Genomic DNA, 22,490 nt, shown 5'->3' on the forward strand with positions numbered 1-22,490 from the left:
TGCAATAACAATGGACAAATAGTAATGATTTGTACTAATGTATCTGGAATGTAATGGACATTGTGAGAAACCAATTATACAAGCAGTACATAGCTACATGCATTAAAACTGTAATTAATCACATATTTAAAAATCATTAATTTTCCTTCAGTTTAGGAACCGCCAACTACTCTACTGTTTTACTAATCATAAATCCTATATTTAAATATGTAATATCAAGACTGTAAAAATATAATTCAGGAAACCCACACATAAGCATACACGCACAGAACCTATGTTTTTCATCCACCTGTTTTTATGCGCATTTTGCGTAACCGCATAAAAAGAATTGGTTGATGGAAACGATAAAATGTGCACACATTTTGAAAATGTGCATAAAAAAACATGCGCAACTGAGTTGGATAAACTTTTTATTCGATAAGAAAAGATGCGCATTAACTATGATGGAAATACTTTTGCTGCACAAATTCCAGTATGCGCATTTAAAGAGATCATGTGATGATAAAAACGTGTAATGGACAAACCAGCAGGCTGAGCAGATTGTAAAACATCTGAAATGTTGTTTTGGTCATTCTAAGACACTTTACCCTTTCAGTATTAGTGTTATTATATTAATAATGACCTCCACAATCAAAAGCGCCTGTCTGACACCTTCAAACGCCCCAGAGCGTTCACTGCATGTCAGGATAGCCTTCTGAGGCATTTAGTAAATAAAGTCATTTATTAAATAAAGAAAAGATTGACGCAGCTTCTCCTACTGCAGCAAATTCAGTTTTTAATGTTGATATTTGGCACCAGTTCACCAGGAAGAGATGGTTTTGTTCAATTTATCTCGTTGGATGGAAACACTATTTTATTCCCACATATGAAATAATCCAATTTTGCACATATTCGCAAAATTCATTCACATTTTTGGATGGAAACATAACTATTCTTGAGCCTAAATTAATATGTAAATGTTCAAAATGAAATGCTTGTGTACATTTTTGTATTATACATTTTTTGGTTCTTCTAAATCTGCTGTGAAAAATAAATTTCCTACATTGTAATACTGCTACACAATGTTTTATATTATTACCATGTTAATATTTATAGTCATGTTTTGTTGTTAATGTGTATGCATAAATAAACTTCTGTACATATAATTAAATAATAAATAAACCATATGATCATAAACATCTCAATAAATATGCAATGTCAAATAACTAGATAAATACTAATTAATATTTTAATAAAAGATAGATTCAAAAAAATAAATATATAATACATAACTTTTTTTTTTAAATCTTGTTTTGGTGCGACTAAGTATATGCTACTTTTGATTACTCAACATATTAAGCAAACATACAATTATTCAAGCTATGGCTTAAGCATACTACTTTAGTGATGAAATTTGCATCCTTCAAGTATTCATAAATAAATACTTTGTGCTTTATTTCCTAAAAGATTTCATAGTTAAGAACAGTAAATGTCATGCCGCTCACATCTCTCGCTCCTCATGTAGGCGTGAGGACTGTTCCTGCAACAGCATGAGTTGCTCCTGGGCCAGACTCAGCTCCTGACTCGTGTGGTCCAACTCACGGCTCAAGTCTTCATTATAGCGTTTCAGTTTGACATTCTCCACCGATGTCTCCCGCTGTTCGCTGAGCAGATCCCGACACTGACGCTCCAGCTGACGGAAAATCAACCAAACATTTTAAAACAACCAAAACACGCTCTAAAATCACACTTGGTGCTATACAATTATACATTTCAGCCTATTTTAGCATTTAATTAATAAAACCTACCAGTATCTAAACTCAAAAATATATATTTTTTGCTGTTTGTTCAAACTACCTATTTAAAATGAGCTAAAACAGCATAATTAGTGAGATTTTTTGGGACAACTTAATAGATTATGTTCAGTCCACTTTATTGTGTTGAATTTGCGTTGGGGACAACATGAATGAAATGCATGGAACCCTGCATTTTGTACAGTGTATTGTCTCGCTGCTAGAACTTACTTTTTAATAGTAGTTTATATAGTACTTACTTATTAGCTACAGGTGGTTAGTTTTTAACTACTTTAGCTAGTCTGCAAGTACTAGCTTTTAAAACGTACCTCTTGATTAAATACTAATACTTATAAAATAGATATTAGCTATTATTCATTAGGTACTCATATCTATTTACCGAATACCAGTATGCATTCGTTAGATACTATGTATAGTATGCAAGTTATAGTAATAAGGACTAGTACAGAGATGCCCAAACTAGGGCTCAATGGCCAAAGTTGGCCCATGGTAACCTTGAATTTGGCCCACCATCCCATCTGAGAAGAGAATGAGAATAATGAGGATGTTAAGAGACTGTTATTTCAAATTTAAATGTAACATTTTGTCTGTCTGTTTGTTTGTTTGATTGATTGATTGCTAAGCTACAAAAAAAAACTAAATGTTTCAATTAATTGTTTTAAATGAATCAGATTTTTTTGTAAGTACATACTGTCACCCCATACTATCATAGAAGACAGAGGAGAGATATTAGTGAGCAAATGAAGGCAAAGCTAGATTCTGCTTGACTAATGTATTGAGCATTGATTCCGCTGTTACAGTATAAATGTGATGTTTATGTTTGTATTACTAGTATGTATGTAACTAGTACTAGTATGAGTACTAGTATGTAATTAATAGATATAAGCCTCTTATATAATACTTCCAAATATCTAATGAATATGTACATGTATCTAATAAATAATAACTAGAATCTAATGAGTCTTTAGTTGAAACCGTATTGTAGAAGATAAACATTAGTTCCTAAAGTATAAGAACTACTATACTACATAAAGAATAAGCGGTCACTTTACAATAAGGTTCATTAGTTAATGTTAATTAATGCATTTACTAACATGAACAAACAATGAACAAGACATTTACTACTGTATTTGTTCATGTCAGTTAACATTAGTTAATGAAAATACAGTAGTTCATTGTTAGTTCATGTTAACTCATGGTGTATTAACTAATGTTGACAAGCATGGACTTGGATGTTAATAATGCATTAGTAAATGTTCAATTATGATTAATAAATGCTGTACATGTGTTGTTCATGATTAGATCATGTTAGTAAATGCATTAACCAATGAACCTTATTGTAAAGTGTTACCGAATAAGCACTTGTAGAAAAGTCACAAAAAATTAAGTAGCATTAAAGTAGATACTAGTACATTTTATAGATTAATTTCTTGCCATACTGGATGAGCTATGTTTATTTACACCACCATCAAGAACTGAGATGGCCTTGGAGGTGTTATTATGACATTGACATTATAAGAGGAATGAAGAGATAAGAAGGCTCTTACACTCATGCTTTTACACTTAGCTATGCTGCTAAAATAGACACAATAACATGTCTATAACCAAACAAACTGCTCTAATCCACATCTTGGCTATCAAAAAAAAAATTCTGAAAATTTGGTTTCTATCACTTTTGTACTGCACCAAAGAGCACAATGAAGGAACTAATTTGCCTTTAGTTTACAGATGAGAAGAGAAGAAAATGAAGCTTGTAATGAGAGAAGCAAAAGCAAGCATTAAGACTCTGTTACTTTCTGTTCATTCATTAGCATTGAAAGGCTTAGCTGGGTTTTGTTCATTGTGCTCATACAAAAGCATCTATTTTTGAATGCGTCAGCACTATCACATGTGGTTTTCTGAACCTTGAACACAATTTTCCACAAATTAACAACACCTGGTGATCATTAAACAATATTAGAGTAGTCTAGGTGGAGTTTGATCTTAATTTTAAGTTAAAGCCTTTACTTGACCTTTCATTATTGTAGTTGGCAGTCATTTCCTTAATTGCGTTACACTATATATGATCTATTATTCACATAGTGTAGAGAAATTACAAGTTATACTGGTTTAAAGAAATGTGTGACCCACCCGTTTCTGTTTGTTAGAAAGTATTTCCAGCTCTTTCTCTTTAGATAAAAGCTGATGCTCCATGTCCTGACTGCGAGTCAAGAACCGCTCCGAATCCTGAAAAACAAACAGATCACATGACCCATAATATTTACTATAATTTCCACTATAAAAAGTGTTAATATACATATTTTTAAATTTCACATGGCATTACAAGAGTCATTAAAATGTAATGTTAACTTTTAATTACCAAAGTTCATATTTTGTCCAGTTTTTTTAGATCATAACAGGCTCAAAAATAAATAATGTATAAATTTACTTTCACAACAGAGATTTTTTTTTTACTTATAAACCTTTGAAAACAGACCTGTTGTGAGCTTCAAGGCTGTTCATTGCTTTTTTGAAGCTATCCTTTTTAACTAATTTAACATATTTTAAAAACAACTGTTTAATAGTGAGGTTAGTGCAAAAACCTAGATGCTGTACAGATATTCCACCAATAATAGATTATTGCAAGCTCCACTCACTCCCATGAACAACCACAGATGATTTAAGTGTCCATTTGCTCTTAAAATACTTAATATGAGTGCATACTGAATATGCCTATTTTGCAATAACACAGCTGGAAACACATTTATATACAGGTAGGGTGAAATGTAACTAGTCAATATTTAAAGAGCTCCGATTATGGGTTTTTGAAAAGGATCTTTTATGCAGTGTGTAACACAGCACTAAGTGAATGAAACATCCAGCTGAGGTTTAAATCTGAAAGTGCTGTACAGTATTTGAAATTATTGATTCTTTAATGAAATATAATTTAAAAAAAAAAAAAAAAAAAAAAATATATATATATATATATATATATATATATATATATATATATATATATATATATATATATATATATATATATATATATATATATAGAGAGAGAGAGAGAGAGAGAGAGAGAGAGAGAGAGAGATATAATAAATTAATCGTGTTGGGTCCAGATCTTTTGCCCGAATGCACCGACGTTGACACAGTACATCACCAAATTTGTAGGACCAGTTCTGGTAAAATGTGAATGCGCCTTTCCATTCAGACACTAGCGGAGCACGGGGAATCACGGGATTGATTATGACAGTAACAGACAGATGGAGATTCGGCTGCTGGTAATAAACGGTTAATTTTCACAATACCACAGTATAGCCAAACTAGTGCCATGTTTGTTCCTGTCATTTTTCAGATTTTTGACACAATAACCTACGCTGCAATATGGGATTTGCCGGTATCTCTCAGGTTAAATATTTATGGGCTATTCAAATATACCACATTGAAAACGTGACGCGTGCTTCTTCCTTAACCGATTTAAATGAGTTTCTGAACTCGCGATCATCTGCTGTTAGTCTTTACTATGGCCACCACCAGCTGTTCCTCACACGCTTGGCACGGTCAGTTCTCAAAATAGTTCAACTTTTGCCACTGTGTGGATTAATAATGAATGTGTGTCATTATACTTACTTGGGGTTAGCGTTAAGAGTAAGGTAATATACTTGTGTTTAACTGCATTGCTTTATCTCACATACTCTCTGCTACTTCATAGCCATGGTGGGCATTTCTTTCTGTCTTGCGCTGAACCCAGTCGACCGGTCACAACAGATTAGGTCATCGAATCAATCAAAGCACATTAAGCCTCATGCAAAGGATGGGTTTGGGAACAAATGAATCGCTGAACAAATTATCCCGTTGTTAGGATAATTAGGTGATAATAAATGCATAATATAAGACAATGAAAGTGTTTTTTGACCTTAGCATGCATATCAGCCTGTTGTTAGAGACCCCCAAAACCAAAACTTTGACCTTTTATAATGCAAAATAGGGGCTCTTTAATGCCTATGAAAATCTGTAGTTCCACGATGAATGTCATGATGAAAACTCTAAATAAACAATAGTAGATACTGTAGGATTTTATATTCACTGCATCAATAGTAAATGAATTAGCCATGAAAGGCAGTAAAATATGGAACATTTATTATTACAGTGTTTGCCCACACTGTAGAAACAAGCAACAACTAAGCATTTTTTCTATTTTATAGCTTTCCTTTACATTTCCTACACCCTTACTATAGCATTAACAGCTTTACCTCTAAGAGTATCCTGTCTTTCTCATTCTTGATCTGTTGCTCCATTTCTTCATAAAGCCTCTGGATTTCATCGTCATGTGTAGCCGATTTCCTATGAAAGACGTCACGATCACTTAAAAGGCTCTTAAGTCATTTGGTCATTTCAAAGCATTAAAAACCATTCAGCTGGTGGAACAGACGTCATTCCAAGAGCATTCATTTTCTATCATTTGTTAAATCATTTCAGTTTACTAGAAGACAATATGACAAATCAGTTGACAAAAGCAGACACAGCACTCTTCTAGGAGAAGAAGCAGAGCATAATGAACAAAAAACAAATAAATCACATCAAAATCATGATGCGATTACTGTTGGGTCAGACTGGCATGTTACAAATATGCATCTTCACCATTTAGAACTAGACAAGACTATCAAGCCATGGTAAATGCTTTCCATTGCAATTACATAGGAATACATTTAGTAATCAAACATTAACCCTTATGCCATGTGCAAATCAGCAAACAAACTATATATGGACAATCACACTAATATATAGAGACAAGTCACAAATCGCTAACGGCACCAAAGTAGCTCGCTTGCTCACCAGATTAACTGACCATATACGGTTTGTTTGCTGTTTATTTCTTCTTTTATTTTTAAGTTATTAGTTAATTTGCCGAGTTTCTGGGGTATTTTGGTTTTCACTCTCGTACACTTTAAATAAACCATCACTTTGCTCGTTACATCAGCGAGTTGTGCCATCATTTTTGTGTGCGTGTGTGTGTGTTTTTTTCCCCTCGTTTTACCATACTTTGAGAACCCTCTACAAGCATTCCTGGTTCGTAATCCTCACAGGATGTAACAACTATAAATCACTGTAAGTTTTTTACAGATTTTAATCCACCAGTCTTAAATAAAAGTAGTAAAATAATAAAAAAGGTGTTAAAATAATAAACATTTTCATGTATGGTATGCTTCCCATACATTCTTGTCTACAAAAATGTAATTCCTATTAAAATGCAGGTCTGAAAGTGCTAAATTGACATCTAACCTTTTAAGGGCCGTCTCCATCTCCTTCTTCTCCTGGTTGGCTTCTTTAATCTGATAAGTGACTCTGGTGAGAAACTCCTCAAAGTTGGAAAGGAGGTGAGGCTCGTCTCTTCTGAGCTGAACCCAAAGACTCCGCACCTCTTCTGGGCTGAAACATCACAGCATCATTCAGTATCACCTTCCAAATTACTGCATGATATAGACTTTGTGGTCTTTGTATAATGCATCACACTCCACCAACAAGCTCCACCAAGGACTGAACTATATTAAATGTTTGCAACCATTGGTAAATACCTTTATAGATGTTCAAAACTCAATAATGTTTTCAGACCAGTAACCTTGCTCTTAGCAACAGAATTTCAGAATCACGACTATGCTATTTACAGACATTTCTGCAGAAGAGAAAAGCTTGCACTAGCTATAGTTCTCCTGAGAGAAAATCAAAATTACACATCACGACTCAAAAAATAAATAAATGAAAAGACTGTTTTTATTATATGTCAAAATAGTGATCACTTTATATGAGATGCATTCAGAGTCTAATGCAAACTGTCAGTTCGCCTTTGAAAAGGCAATAACCGTACACAAGGATTACAGTCAGTCAGAAGGATGAACTTTTATAATTGATGTCTTCCACCATCACCGTTTGCCTTTTAGGAGTGGCGGTAGTTTGCTGAAAGTGCATCCGGTCATGCGTTACTAAAACTCAGTGGCTCAGCTCACCATATGTTCAACGAGAAGACAATAATTGACCTGCATTCAAATCCCCTGATCTAATCAAGTATGCTTTCCTTTGGGAATGTGCAGTCTATTACTTGACGCAACTTTAGTCATTTTCATGATAAGCCCACAGTAGAATTTACAATTATTTGAATAAGATGGTCAAGTACAAAGAGCAAAATAGTTTTCTTTCTTCCTCTTATTGTTTTTTTTTTCTCCACTAGAATGTGTCCTGTATTAGGGAGGATTACACAATATATAGCATATTTCAGCATCAATATCACACATATGTGCATATTCACAATGGTCAAATCGCAGGATCTGCAGTAAAATTGAGATTATAATTTACCATAGACAACAGTTCAGTGCACGATTTGTGGAGCCATTGTGATTTTTAACTATAATCTAACAATGAGAATTTTTTATTTTTTTACTTGGATGTGATTTTAAGACCTGCGACTGAAAGATTTAAAACAAATTTAAATCATTTGGGCAGAAGAAATTATAAAGTTTTCCGCTTTAAGAAAGAATAACTGTGATTAACTATTTTACCATGATTTACAGCAGACATCCTGAAAAAGTATTTTATTGTAAATTAGTTTATTTTCCAAAGATCTTGGAAGACGAATTTAAAACAAGATACATTTAATGTCATTTAAAAATCTATCTATCCATCCATCTATCTATTGATCCATCCATCTATCTATCTATTGATCCATCCATCTATCCATCTATCCATCCATTCATCTATCCATCCATTTATCCATCCACCCATCCGTCCATCCATTCACTAATCTATTCATTTATTTATCATTTTCATTTGTGAATTTATTCAAATTTGTAATTATATTTTTACTGCATTCACCAATTCAGCTATAATATAGATAAATACATAACTAGTATCGTGTAGAAATGAAGATCAATTATGAGACCCATTTTAAACGGCTTTAGACATCCAGTAAATGTGCCTGTGTGGAATGACAGTCACTCACTCTTCAAAGATGTTGCTCGCCCCCAGATTCTCCATTAGCATGCAGAAATGTTTCTCCTCATCATCCTCTCCTCTGCTAAGCCTCTCCTCCCACTGGCTTTCATAAAGCATTTCTGGAGATTTACGAGATACCAGCTCCTCACCTCCGTGTGGATCCACTGGAACCACACTGGGGCCAAACATAAACTCGCCTAAAAAGTAGACAAAAATACATAAGAAACGTTTGTGAAATCCAAAATATAACATATATCAATGAGGAACTGATGGACTAAAGGATTAATCAAATGCATACTGAAGCCAGAGGAAAACTCTTCAAAGGTCAGATATCCATTGGCATCTGCATCCAGAGAGTCAAAGACGTTCTCAAGGTCATCTGCACTCAAAGGAAGCTCTCCATTTAACCTCTACAACACATGACAAACAGCATTGGACATGTATGAAAATCATAATACATTTTCATTAATGGCCAGATCAAATCAAGGATGATACATTTAAGAGTAATATTAAAGACTTTACTGTAATGACACTGTAGAATATTGATGAAATAACTTTCAGACATTTTTTTTCAGTTGATTCTCCTCACAAATATTGAATGCATATAAGAAATCACCCTGCTTTAATGAGTTTGAGCATTTAAAAGTGACAAAAATGCAGCATGTAAACAACATGATTAAGCTGTAGATATCATTTTTGGTGTGATTGGGCCTTAAGGCTGTGTCCACCAAAGTTTTTGAAAAAGCTCCACATTTTTATTTTATTTTATTTTTTTTTAAAGGCAGCCAAACAGAGCTTTCAAGTCATCTCTTAATCTTTTCCAAAAATATATATTGAATTTTGTGGTAGCAGAAGCATGTTTTAGTGCTGTTATCTGAGTGGTTTAGGTATGTCATGGACAAATAAATTAAACTAAAACCCAACAGAAGGTGGCATTAAGTTTATACCTTGGGTCACAGATTCATCTAGAATCAAATAGGATTCTGCAGTATTCTCAGAGGCAATAAATGCTTTGGTGGAAAAAAAAATATATTCAAAAAATATTGTGTCTAAAATGTAAGTCTCTCAATAATTACTCACTATAGTAATAGCAATAGAGATAATTTTTCGGAAAACAGCACTTTTTTGTTTTTTTATATTACTTGACTATATAATTATAACTGTGTAAATAATATTTATAAATATATTAATAAATAAATAAAAAAACTCAAAAGGAATATTATCTGATTCCCTGGGGAATTTTCTTCTCCAGTCTATTAGGCTTCATCACACAGTACATGCTTTTAAATTAACAAACCATGATTTTATTTGATTTTTGCAGCGCGAGTGTCATTTGTCTGTACACTCACCGGCCACTTTATTAGGTACACCTGTCCAACTGCTCGTCAATGCAAATTTCTTATCAGCCAGTCACTGGCAGCAACTCAATGCATTTAGGCATGTAGACATGGTCAAGACAGTCTGCTGCAGATCAAACTGAGCATCAGAATGGGGAATAAATGTGATTTAAGTGACTTTGAACGGGGAATGGTTATTGGTGCCAGATGAGCTGTTCAGAGTATTTCAGAAACTGTTGGTCTACTAGGATTTTCACGTACAACCATTACCAGGGCTTACAGAGAATGGTCAGAAAAAGAGAAGATATCCAGTGAGCGGCAGTTCTGTGGGCGCAATTGCCTTGTTGATGCCAGAGTTCAAAGGAGAATGGCCAGTTGGAGCTGATAGAAAGGCAACAGCAACTCAAATAGCCACTTGCTACAACCAAGATAAGCTGAAGAGCATCTCTGAATGCACAAAAAGTCGAACTTTAAGGTCAATGAGTTCACTGTACTCAAATGGCCTCCACAGTCACCAGATCTCAATCCAATAGAGCACATTTGTGATGCTGTGGAATAGGATATTTGCATCATGGATGTGCAGCTGATAAATCTCCAGCAACTGCGTGATGCTATCATGTCAATATGGACCTAAATCTCAGAGGAACATTTCCAGAACTTTGTTGAATCTATGCCATGAAGGATTAAGGCAGTTCTAAAGGCAAAAGGGGGCACTATTAAGATGTACCTAATAAAGTGGCCGGTGAGTGTTTTGTCAAACAACATACACCATGTGAACTGAATATCCCTATAAACCTATAAACTGAACCACATTCCCCAATTCTCTACCAGGCTACTTTTGTGTCACTATTAAAGTCTCAAACTAGGCTGACGTTTGACACCTTTATGATCTCACAGGATGACATATATGTCAGTGATCAACCCAGTTAACACACAGTAAGTGTGTTACTATTCTTGGAAAGCAAATAACACACCCTGTGTGGGAAACTAACACGTTTGCACAGATATTCTCTGGGATTAGCCGTCCCGTAAAACTCAACATATAACTCCCAGTGAGTTTAGCAATAATTTTAGCTTTTCCTGTACTTGTAAAAGTCAATTGTAAATGTTGACTGGAGTGTGAAAATGTTTGCATAAAGATGACTGAAAAATGCGAACCATTAACCAGTTCCCCTGCAAACGAATATGACAGCTCCTAAAAACAGTAATAAAAGTCCCCTTGTGGCTTTTTTTTTTTTCTTTTGACAGCTTGGAGGTTGACAAGCAGCTCTGTGAAACCCCAATAATGTCATCAGCGTTTTGTGTCATCCTGATGCAAGCAAAGTACACAAAAGATGTAAATGTTTTGTCATAGTATATCCACAAACATTTAATAGAATGATTGAAATGCGTATGGATTTGCGATGTCCGTTGAAATAATAAAATGCATCATTTAAATAAAGATGAGGAAGCAATGTTTATTCATGCATTTTCCACAGACACTGGATCAAAGGCGTCATGCTTTTAAAAGAGGCTCTTTAGAGAAAGGCCCGTGAGGGAGACTTCAAAGGAAACCTGTACAATGAATGCAAAATCTAAGAGGTGATTGAATCTGCACAATAATACAAATGAAAGGGAGGTCTCAAAACACCCACCACAATTCCTGGACGGTCTCACGAGCTCCTCACCCAAAAATTCACATTAATAAATCTAAATAATATTTATGGATGTCAAACACTGATTATTTCTGATTCTAGAGTGATTTCTAGATAAGTAAAAAAAAATTATAATATTACAGGCGACCGGTGGCTCAGTGGTTAGCACTGTCACCTCACAGCAAGAAGGTCGCTTGTTCAAGTCCCGGCTGGGTCAGTTGGCATTTCTGTGTGGAGTTTGCATGTTCTCCCCGTGTTGATGTGGGTTTCCTCTGGCCACTCCGGCTTCCCCCACAGTCCAAAGACATGCGCTATAGGTGAATTGAATACACTAAAATGACCGTAGTGTGTGCGTAAGAATGAGTGTGTTTGGATGTTTCCTAGTACTGGGTTGTGCCCGGAAGGGCATCTGCTGCGTAAATCATATGCTGGATATGTTGGCGGTTCACTCCGCTGTGGCGACCTCTGAAAAATAAAGGGACTAAGCCAAAGAAAATGAATGAAAGAAAGAATGAATAAATTAATAATACAAATTTGTAATAATACATTTGGTGTCTGTAAAGCAAATATATCGAGATTCAAAGCATATTAAATGTAAGTTAAGTGTCTACTTAAAATTGTTAAATATATTTTTGGAATTTAGAAATAGGTTTTATGAAAAAGAAATGTAAGAATGTGATCATACTAAAATTGTTACATTTTAAACTATTTTAAAAACATGGTAAAACTGTAAAGCAGACTCTTTTGGTGAATAAAAAAACAAACAATAATAATAATAATAATAATTATTATTATTATTATTATTATCATTATATTCGAAAAACAATAAATAATATACGAGGGCATATACGAAAAAAAATGTTTTAAACCATTTAAAAAAAAAATAGTAAAACTGTATAGCAGATCATTTTGGTAAATAATAATAATAATAATAAATAATAATAATAATAATAATAATAATAATAATAATTATTATTATTATTATTATTATTATTATAACAAAATAAAAGTAATAAATAAATAAATAAATAGGGCACATCCAAGAACAATTTAAGAATCATTTAAACTATTTAAAAAAAAACATGGTAAAACTCCAAAGCAGATCACTTTTGGTAAAAAAAATAAAATAAAATAATAATAATAATATAATAATAAAAGTAATAATTAAAACAAAAATAAAAAATAAATCTAGAGGGCACATCCAAAAAGTTAAAAAATAATTTTTGATGCTTAAAAAGCCTTTTTTATTTTTTACCTATAAGTAAATGTTCATAAATGACAATTTATAAATATATTTATAAACATAATATTAAAAAAATACAATTCTAAATATATATTTTTTTAAAAACACTGAGTATTCGGCCATTTTTGGTAAATAATAATATTAATATTATTAATTATTATTATTATTATTATTATTAATATTTAAATAAATAAATAAATAAAAAAATAAAGAGGGCAAATACAAATAATTTAAACTATTTTAAAAACCATGGTAAAAATGTATAGCAGACCATACAAGCATGCATACATAAAATATTATTTAAAATAAAATATTTTTAAATCATTATATTTTGTTTTTGATGTTTGAAAATCACTTTTTATCTTTTATCCACAATTAAAAGATATATATAAATTATAATTTATATAAAAATTCATAAATTTAAATATAATATTGAAATAATATTTTTATTAATCCATACAACGTTGAAATACACTGTATTGAACTAAAATGGACTACTACAGAGCATTGTCAAGCTGATGAAATATTGGAGAACAGTTTAATAATGGAGAGCAGATTCAATGATTTTACAGGCTTGGGAATTAATTTTTGCTGTCTATATTATGTTGCAACTAAACACAAATCCATTCAATTACTTCATGGTCTGAAGCTGAAAGAATGAAAACCACATGACTTTTTGCTTTTCATTCTTCTTTGCAGATAACCTTCAGGCCTCACCACAAACCACATGAACACTAAGTTTGATTGCTTCCCAGAATACATACCTGCATGTCTCGTCGCGTAATAAAGCCTTTGCCCTCAACGTCACAAATCTGGAAGAACTCTCTGGTCTTCTCAATCACAGCACTGCAATCACTCTCACTGGGCGTCCCCTTGCTGTCTCCTCTATGATGGGACCCTCGATCCACCTTTGAGCCGCAGGTGCTGGTGAAAGATGCCATGCTGTATGTGTGTGTGTATGTGTGAGTGTGTGTGTGTTTGTGTGTGTGTAAACTCCTTCCTCACATGGGTCAGCCCTTGAAAGAATAGTAGAGAGAGAGAACAAAGCTTTAGAGTTACACCACATCACTCCCTTTTCGAGTGGCGCCGAGCACCATCTCTTAGCAACCACCTCTTTAATTAGCCAACGAGAGCACAGAGATGGACACGAAAAGAATTAGGTTTTTTAAATGGGTGACAGAAATAAAGCGTCAAGGTGAATATCCAGAAAGACAATTTTTCGAGTACAAATGGTCATAAACTGTTCATTTGTTGAATTGAGAGAAAGCATTGCTGCATTTACAGCTTAAGTGTCACAGCTGAATTGTCAAATTGGTTCTTTTCAGCTATTTATATAAGAGGCATAATTCACCTTTAAGTGAACATTTTCTCACCATTTAATCACTATCACGTGCTTCTAAACTTTTAGGAATTCCTTTCTTCTGTTGAGCACAAAACAAAATATTCTGAAAAATGTTGGGAAAATCCTGTGATTAAATGTGGAAAAAAAAATACTGTGGAAGTCAATGGCTGTTTTTTTTTTTTATTCTTTCTTCTGTTGAACACAATGTAACAAACAGGTTTGGAACAAGTAAAGGAAGTAAATAAAGAAATAAAGACATCATTTTCATTTCTATCCTTTTAAAGAGAGAAAACCAATGAGAAAAAAAACTGCTGTGAAAAAGAGCAAAAAAAAAAAAACAACTATAGGATTTGTTTTCCGTTACATGTAAAGTACTGCATATGCATTATGCCTACATACATAGGTGGAGGTTATAGTTTAAATAGCACCCAGGGCGAAACCACCACAAACATCCACCTCCCCATCCCCCAAGAAATAAAGACACTGTGGTTGATTTTATATATATATATATATATAAAATATTTAAATATATATTTTAAATATATACATTTAAAATAATTATTATAAATACATTTAAATATATATATATATATATGTATATATATTTTTTTTCAATAAATGTAACAATTTGTCTATTATTTTTATAATTATTATTCAACTATTATTCTAAAACAATAACAGAAATCAATCCTAAATGTAACTGAACAACAATGTAAGGACACTACTGGAACAATATTCTATGTATATAGAATAAAAAAAAGATGTTTTATAGAATTATCTGTGGTCGAGACGGTGGCACAGTGGGTAGCACAACAACCACACAGCAAGAAGGTTGCTCATTCGCGCCTTGGCTGGGTCAGTTGACATTTCTATGTGGAGTTTGCATGTTCTTCCCGTGTTCGTGTGTGTTTCCTCTGTGTGCTCTGGTTTCCCCCACAGTCCAAAGACATGCGCTACAGGTGAATTGGGTGGGCTAAATTTAGCCGTAGTGTATGTGTGTAATTGAGTGTGTATGGGATTTCCCAGTGGTGGGTGGCGGATGGAAGGGCATCTGCTGCGTAAAACTATGCTGGAAAGGTTGGCGGCTCATTCTGCTGTGGCGACCCCAGATTACTAAAGGGACTAAGCGGAAAAGAAAATGAATGAATGAATAAATGAATGATAAAGAATCATCTGTTGTCTTAGACCCGTCTCATGGCCTAGAATTGATGTTATGAAGTCTACTTCCCTGACCGATTATTCCTCATTTCTGCTTCATAGTCATACTTAGTCAAAGTAACATCATCATTATATTATATAGACTTTAGTTTTGTCGACCTCCATGTCGAAGAATATTAGCATGCATGTAAACAATCGGGATCAGGATCAGTGTGTGTGAAGCGCGCAGTAATGGCTTTCTGCGTACATGCGTCAATTTATTTTCACCAGCATTGTTTCAGTTACACATAAAGAATACCAAACTTAAGATGTTGATTGAATTGTTATTGGCCCCTAACAAGTTTATTCTAGGATAACCACTCAGTACACTTGCATAAAGTAAATCTAATCTCAAAGCTGGGGGCACTTTTTTTTTGTTTCCCCATGCCACCCCCAGCAAGATGCCGCCCTGGGCGATCGCCCATATTGCCCATGCCTAAATCCACCACTGACGTACATTATACCATTCAAAGGTTTGAGGTCAATAAGACAAATACGTACTAGCTCCCAAGGCCATTTTTATTGTTGATATTTAGCCACACCATATTGGTGTTTCGTAACATCAAATTTTTTATGAGGTGTGTTGTTAGCCCTATGCTCAACCCCCAACCTTGAGGACCAGGACATGCACATATACACAACGCAGAATTTAGCTTACCTAATTCACCTACAGCACATGTCTATGGACTATGAGGGAAACCAGAGCACCGGTAGGAAACCTACACCTACAACAAATTCCAAACAGAAATGCCAACTGATCCAGGTGAGGCTCGAACCAGCGACCTTCTTGCTGTGAGGCGACAGCTCTACCCACTGCGCCACTGTGTCACCCTAATTAGACAATAAGTATTTTTAATAAAATTTTATTTGTATTTAGCAAATAATTAATGCATGTGGTGTCCCCCAGGGCTCTATTCTCACCTCAATTTTACTCTCCTTGTACATGCTTCCCCTGGGGTCAAGTTTTGGAAATGTAGTGTCTCGTTTCATAGTTACGCAGACGAAACACAAATTTATCTACACCTGGAATCTAAAAATTAGAGTCTGGATGCCCCTACATTTTCTTCACCTAAATGAAGATAAAGCTTACATTATCTATTTTTAAATACTCAGGCATTTTTAGGTCCTAGCAGAGAGCTAGTTGCTGGCAATATCATAGACTATAGAATACACAAGACATGTCACTCGTATCCTTTTGAATAGGGAAAAGTGTAACTATCAATATAGTGAATAAAGCCCCGCCTACTAGTACAGGAGCCAATCATCAATCACTATATGGTGAGAAAAGCCTGCCTTCTAGTACAGGAGCCAATCATCGATCGCTATATACTGATAATACTCTAGAGAAGGGGCTTAGACCAGACGTGAGTTTCTGCAGATTTTGTGTGATTTGGACGTTTGGAAATTAAACTAAAGAGAGAGTTGTTTAATTTTATTGGAGATTCCTAATATAAAATTGTACCACAAGCTTGGCAAACAGTTTTGGAGAATTTCACGTTTCCCCAACCAGACAGAATACATGGCCACCGAGTGAAATGACTTGCCTTAAAGGGCCTTTGAAACAACATGAAAGAATGGATTCATCCTACCAAACAGTTCAAAAGTCCTACCATCAAAAGTTCAGGCTGCGGTTGGTGTAATGGTGTGCGAGAAATGTTCTTGGCACACTTTGGACCACTCAGTACCACTTGAGCATTGTTTAAATGACACAGTCAAACTGGGTACTGTTGCTGACCAGGTTTATCTCCTTATGACCACACTCTATACCAATATGCTATTTGTCAACATAGCAAAAATATCTTCACAACCACAAAGGTGTGATTCAAATTTGAAACATAAAATTGTAAAGAAACCAACAGAAGCAAGATTGTACCTTAATAGAATTTAGACCAAACAAAAACTGATGCTTGTAAGGTACTTAAATGAGGCAGAAAATGAGACATGATTAAAATGCTTGAACCTTGATGTCTTGGTAGAGTTTTTGATATAATTTAAGCATTTTTTTATTACTGTCAGCTTGAATATTACTTTGTATTCCTGCTGAAAATGTGTTAGTAAATGGTTTTAGTTGAAATACAAGAGTAAGAAAGGTATACAGAGTACCATTAGGCATAAAAAACAAAATGTCAGACCATAACAACTTATGCTTATCAGGTTTATCCTTCACAACTCTGCACTTGTTTAAAACCTCATGATATGTTATCTGTACCTTCCTGACTGGATATTTGTTTTTCCTATACACTGTCATTCAAGCAGCGACAAGCAAAACTGGGCTTTGTTTGAATAGCATGATATTATTTTTTTGTGAATTTTAGAGAAGAAAAGTTACCTACTTATTATGGGATATTGAAATGATAAAGGAAATTAAGATGGGAAAACATATTTGCAGTGAAAAATAGCAGGGTTTTTGAGGTTTTGCTTGCATTTAGGACTGTACTTAATCAATCCATTTACTACAAAATGGTTTTTCCCACAGTTTTCAAATGAAACTTAATCAGATCAAACTCGTTTGAAGGGGTTGCAGATGCATTTGATGTCTGAATTTCATCAGGGTGAATGAAAACATGTGGAGGGATAAAAAAAAAGAATCTAGTAGACTGAAACTTGGAAAAGCATGTCTACCTTATTTAGCTAAATACTGGCGATATTTGTGCAGTGACCACAAGTTAGCAGTTGATAGGATTGATGAAACCTGAAAGCCATGCCTTAAATATGAGTAGAGAGGTGCATTTCCTTTTGGGTATTGACTGGAGAAGCTTCTAGCTTACTTATAAGATTATGGATTTCTTTCTAAAACAGGTCTGTCAGTTGCTAATGGTTATATATATATATATATATATATATATATATATATATATATATATATATATATATATATATATATATATATATATATATATATATATTAGGGGTGTAACGATTTATCGTTGTATGATTTATTGCGATGCAAAAATGTCACAATATGTATCGTGGCGTTATGACGATTTGATTACGATATGACGTCCAATTTCTCTTATTAGTTGGGCTGTTTGCACGTGAGCTACGTTCCACCTGCTGTCGCACGTGAGTTCAGATTGCAGCAGCAGTAATGTTAGGAGACCAAGATGAATGGAGTTGAAAAAGAGGATGGCCCATCCTCTCTACATCAGACGTCTGGCAACATTTCGGTTGTACAGTCATTGCTTTAGACTCGTCCGCTTTTTGACACGCATACTGGGTCAAACAGCCTAAGTTTTAAAGTCTTCACAGTGATTACATACTTTGCACAGCGACATGGATACTTCCTAATGGTGCTGAAAGAGTCACATACTGTATTTATAAGGTACAATTCACCCTAAAATATCATTCTGTCTTCATATAATAATGTATTGGCGGCCGCAAAATCACACATGACGTGAGCTGACCGTGAGCTGTTACTGCAGAGGGCGGACTATGATACACGCGCGCATCTGCTTCAGTGAACAGAACCTGCAGGTTGTGACTAACAGGTAATAAAGTAGTACACAACATTCAGTTTGTGGAACAGTTTCCCACGCGTTTAAAAGCCGCGTGGGAAGTATGAACAGCAGTGGAAATGAAACCGAAAGCGTGCACATTATTTAAATATCCATATCGCATTTTAGAGTTATGATTACGACAAGCATGAACTCTTTTGAGTACAGAGGTACACAAAAATGAACGTCAACATGATACACTTGATAACACCGACATCAGCGACGCCGAAGAAATAGTAAACCTGCCTAAACCGCTAAAAAGAGAACGACTGTCCTGTGTAATGAAAAGACGGCCACCCTGTCACTCATCATGCCCAACATGAAGACAGCCATCCATGAAACCTCTCAGACAGATACACATAAGTTCAGGATTATCTTATAGAACTGCTGATTACCTAGAAATGTGGATTTGTTTTTTTTTTGCACACAAAAAACGCAAGTGACCAAGCAAAGCCTTAAGCTTTTACTGTTAAATTCAATTAAATAGAAAGCTGTTTTTTTGCACTTTTACTTAAATTGTTCCTTAATTTTGTCTCTGTCATTTCGATAATATTTTATAAGAAGTTTTTTAATTGTTTTATTTTCCAGAGACAGGCCTGTTTAATTTATTTTCTTAAAGAAGGTTCAGTTTAACAAGTTGAAACAAAAAAAATACCTAAAAAATTGTTTACTTGGTAATTAAATTTTTTTTTAAACAAAATTTGCATTTCAGTTTAATTTTAAATTTTTATTCCAAATATCGTGATACATATAGAATCGTGAACATTATATCATGATACACATTGTAGCGTGAGCTGAGTGTATCGTTACACCCCTAATATATATATATATATATATATATATATATATATATATATATATATATATATACGTGCATAAAGCATACAAAATAAAGTGTAACTTGAAGTTTAGGTTAATGCTAAAAATCTAAGACACAGAGGCTGTTTGCGTTTTCAGTCTTCTTGCATCTTCATGTTTTCGTGTAACATCATCATCAACTGCCAAAGTTCATTTCCAATACTCAAGACCGAAAAAACGGAGGACGTGTGAAACTTCCCGGATGCAGACTTGAGCACCGAACTCGCTCTAGAAGTCCCAGAAGTCATTGCGACTGGAGGTGGGAAGCGCATAATTTTTATATAGGTTTGTTATTAAAGTTCAGAGATAAAAATTATTTATCTCAGAAGTTCCCTAAATAAAAAGGTAAATATATACATCACTATAAAAATTAATAAAGGCATAAACACATTGAGGTGTTTATTTTCTGAAATTCTTAATAAAATCAGTTTTATTTATATTGTGCAATGTATATTTGTAAAGTCTTTATACATAGAAAAGGGGAAAAACAATAAATCATTGTATGAAAGCTGTGATGTTTAAATAATTTTCCATTAAAAATGCGTGAAGGTCATGTGACCATCAGTAAGAACGCAGAATCTCATTTCTCACAGGACGCATTCTCTGTTCTCGTGGTCTCTAGAGTTCATTTTCCGAAGACACCTGGCAAGACCGTTCTCCACAAGAACGCAAGTCCGTTCTCTACAATCTTGGAATTGAGAAACAGCCAAAGTTGAGATGCAGTACATAATCTCACTGATAACATTTCAATTATTATCCTTTTTTCATAAATAAATAAAAGAATGAATAAAAATTAATTACTTAATGCAAATTTTGTTTAAGCTTGCCTCAAACCAATCAGCTACAAGCTGAATCACAAAAGTACAGGTTTGAAACAGCTCTATATGATAATCAGACAAAGATTGCATACTTTACAGTTCTAATGAAGGAAAGCACTACAATACCATCCATCACACCCAACGGTGCAATTATATTACAGTTATTCAGTCAGCTGATTGCATATAGAAACATTATATTTCCCCAGCGCTATAGATTTGGAGAAAAATACTTATTATCACTGCTGAAACTGTTTTGCCTTTAATTTTTATTTTTATTTATTTATTTATTTGTGAAAACCATTAATAACAAACATTTACCAGGACATTTCACAAAAATTCTTTGTTGAATTCTTAAAATTCTTTTGTATGGTAACGTAAAGTATGCAACAGATGCTTTCTTGTCAGGTACATCATTGCATTTTTATTAAATTCTTTATTAAACATTCTTTATCAAATTTCTGGCAAAAAGTAACTTGATCCTGGTTATTTTGACATGCATTTAAGCATCACTCTTTAAACTTATTCTAAAGGATTATCACTAAACTGCTTTGCATGATACCTTTATCTATCCGCCCATGTCAGAACAGTGTAGGCTGACAAAAACTTCAAACAGTTTAGGTGCATGGACAACTTCTGAACCATAAATATATAGGAGAATGTGGTTTTTACACACTATTGTACTTTTGATCATTATAGACATCCACATATTGTTTGTGTGTCAATATATACTTAACAAAGCACTGTGCAAACAGCATACCGAGCGAGACTCAATGGGAAGCATTTCTAGTCAGTCCAGCTAAACATAACCTACAGTAGCTAATGATAATGCCGTTTCACTTAGTTAATACAACTTTAAAATAGAGATTAAAGTTTCAGAATTAACAAAAACAATAAAAAATTGTGCAACTTAGAAATATGTAATTGTACTGGTTATATCCATCACATAGGTCAAAAGTGTTAAACGCTGTTACGGGGTTAGCCACAGTGAACAGAAAAAGTAATGAACTACACGAAAACAATCAGCAACTTACAAGAGAAAAAAAGAAAAGAAAAGGGGAACACTTGTTTCCTCCTCTTGATAGGAGATTCCTTCACACACTTATTTCACACTTCCTGTTCACAGTTGCGAAAGGAACACATAACGTTAACAGAGAGATAGTCAAGTTAACACAGAGCAAACTAGCAAACAAAAAACGTACCTTTAAACAGACAGCAGCTGGTGTTACTTCATGGAGTCCACCCATGAAGCGCTAATATCTTGTTAAAACGTATTTTAAGAGCGACACTTTTAGTTTTGAAGTGACGGTAGTTACACAGATATCCAGCAAGCTAAGACGAATGATTAAGTCTATTTGACCGTGCAGAAGGGCTTGAATTTAATCGCGTTTGAGGAACATGAGTCCAGAAAGCTGACGACAAGTTTGATAAAACACTCGGTGCTGCGCGTTCACAGGGAGGAACTCGCGTCCACGTGCACCTGCATCCGTCTGTTACTATAGCGACCGAGGCACGCACGCGGAAGTTTTGATAAATAGCTTGGCGAAGTAGTGTTTTTGTTTAGCTTTTTTACGATTTGCTTTATGTTAGATTAGAAACCTGGCTATTGACTCTAACTTTGCAGACTTTTTACATTGGCACTAAAATTATGTTACAAACGTTTATACATATTAATTCATACTGTATACTTAGTAAATGGAAGAAAAAAGTCATTCGCTTTGAGAGAGGGCATTTAATGAAACTTTATTTGCTGTTATGGAAAGGTTGGAGTGATTTTTAAAGAAACCCTTAAAGAATTCTAACTACTT

At 34.1% G+C, this 22,490-nt stretch overlaps 1 protein-coding gene across 1 annotated transcript in view; it reads right to left on the reverse strand.

Annotated features, from left to right (window-relative positions):
- cracr2aa (calcium release activated channel regulator 2Aa) overlaps nt 1–22,154 on the reverse strand; it is a 39,546-nt gene extending 17,392 nt beyond the window's left edge. Inside the window, exons 1-8 of the mRNA XM_002667568.8 lie at nt 21,885–22,154; nt 13,741–13,992; nt 9,061–9,172; nt 8,770–8,959; nt 7,059–7,205; nt 6,029–6,119; nt 3,924–4,019; nt 1,485–1,672 (exon numbers count right to left, since the gene is read on the reverse strand). Of these exons, the coding sequence (XP_002667614.6) occupies nt 1,485–1,672; nt 3,924–4,019; nt 6,029–6,119; nt 7,059–7,205; nt 8,770–8,959; nt 9,061–9,172; nt 13,741–13,917 (1,001 nt within the window). The 5' untranslated portion in view covers nt 13,918–13,992; nt 21,885–22,154. The remainder of the gene's footprint in view (nt 1–1,484; nt 1,673–3,923; nt 4,020–6,028; nt 6,120–7,058; nt 7,206–8,769; nt 8,960–9,060; nt 9,173–13,740; nt 13,993–21,884) is intronic.
- Between the last annotated feature and the right edge of the window lie 336 nt (nt 22,155–22,490).

This window comes from Danio rerio, chromosome 18, assembly GCF_049306965.1.
Source record: "Danio rerio strain Tuebingen ecotype United States chromosome 18, GRCz12tu, whole genome shotgun sequence".
Lineage (NCBI taxonomy): Eukaryota > Metazoa > Chordata > Actinopteri > Cypriniformes > Danionidae > Danio > Danio rerio.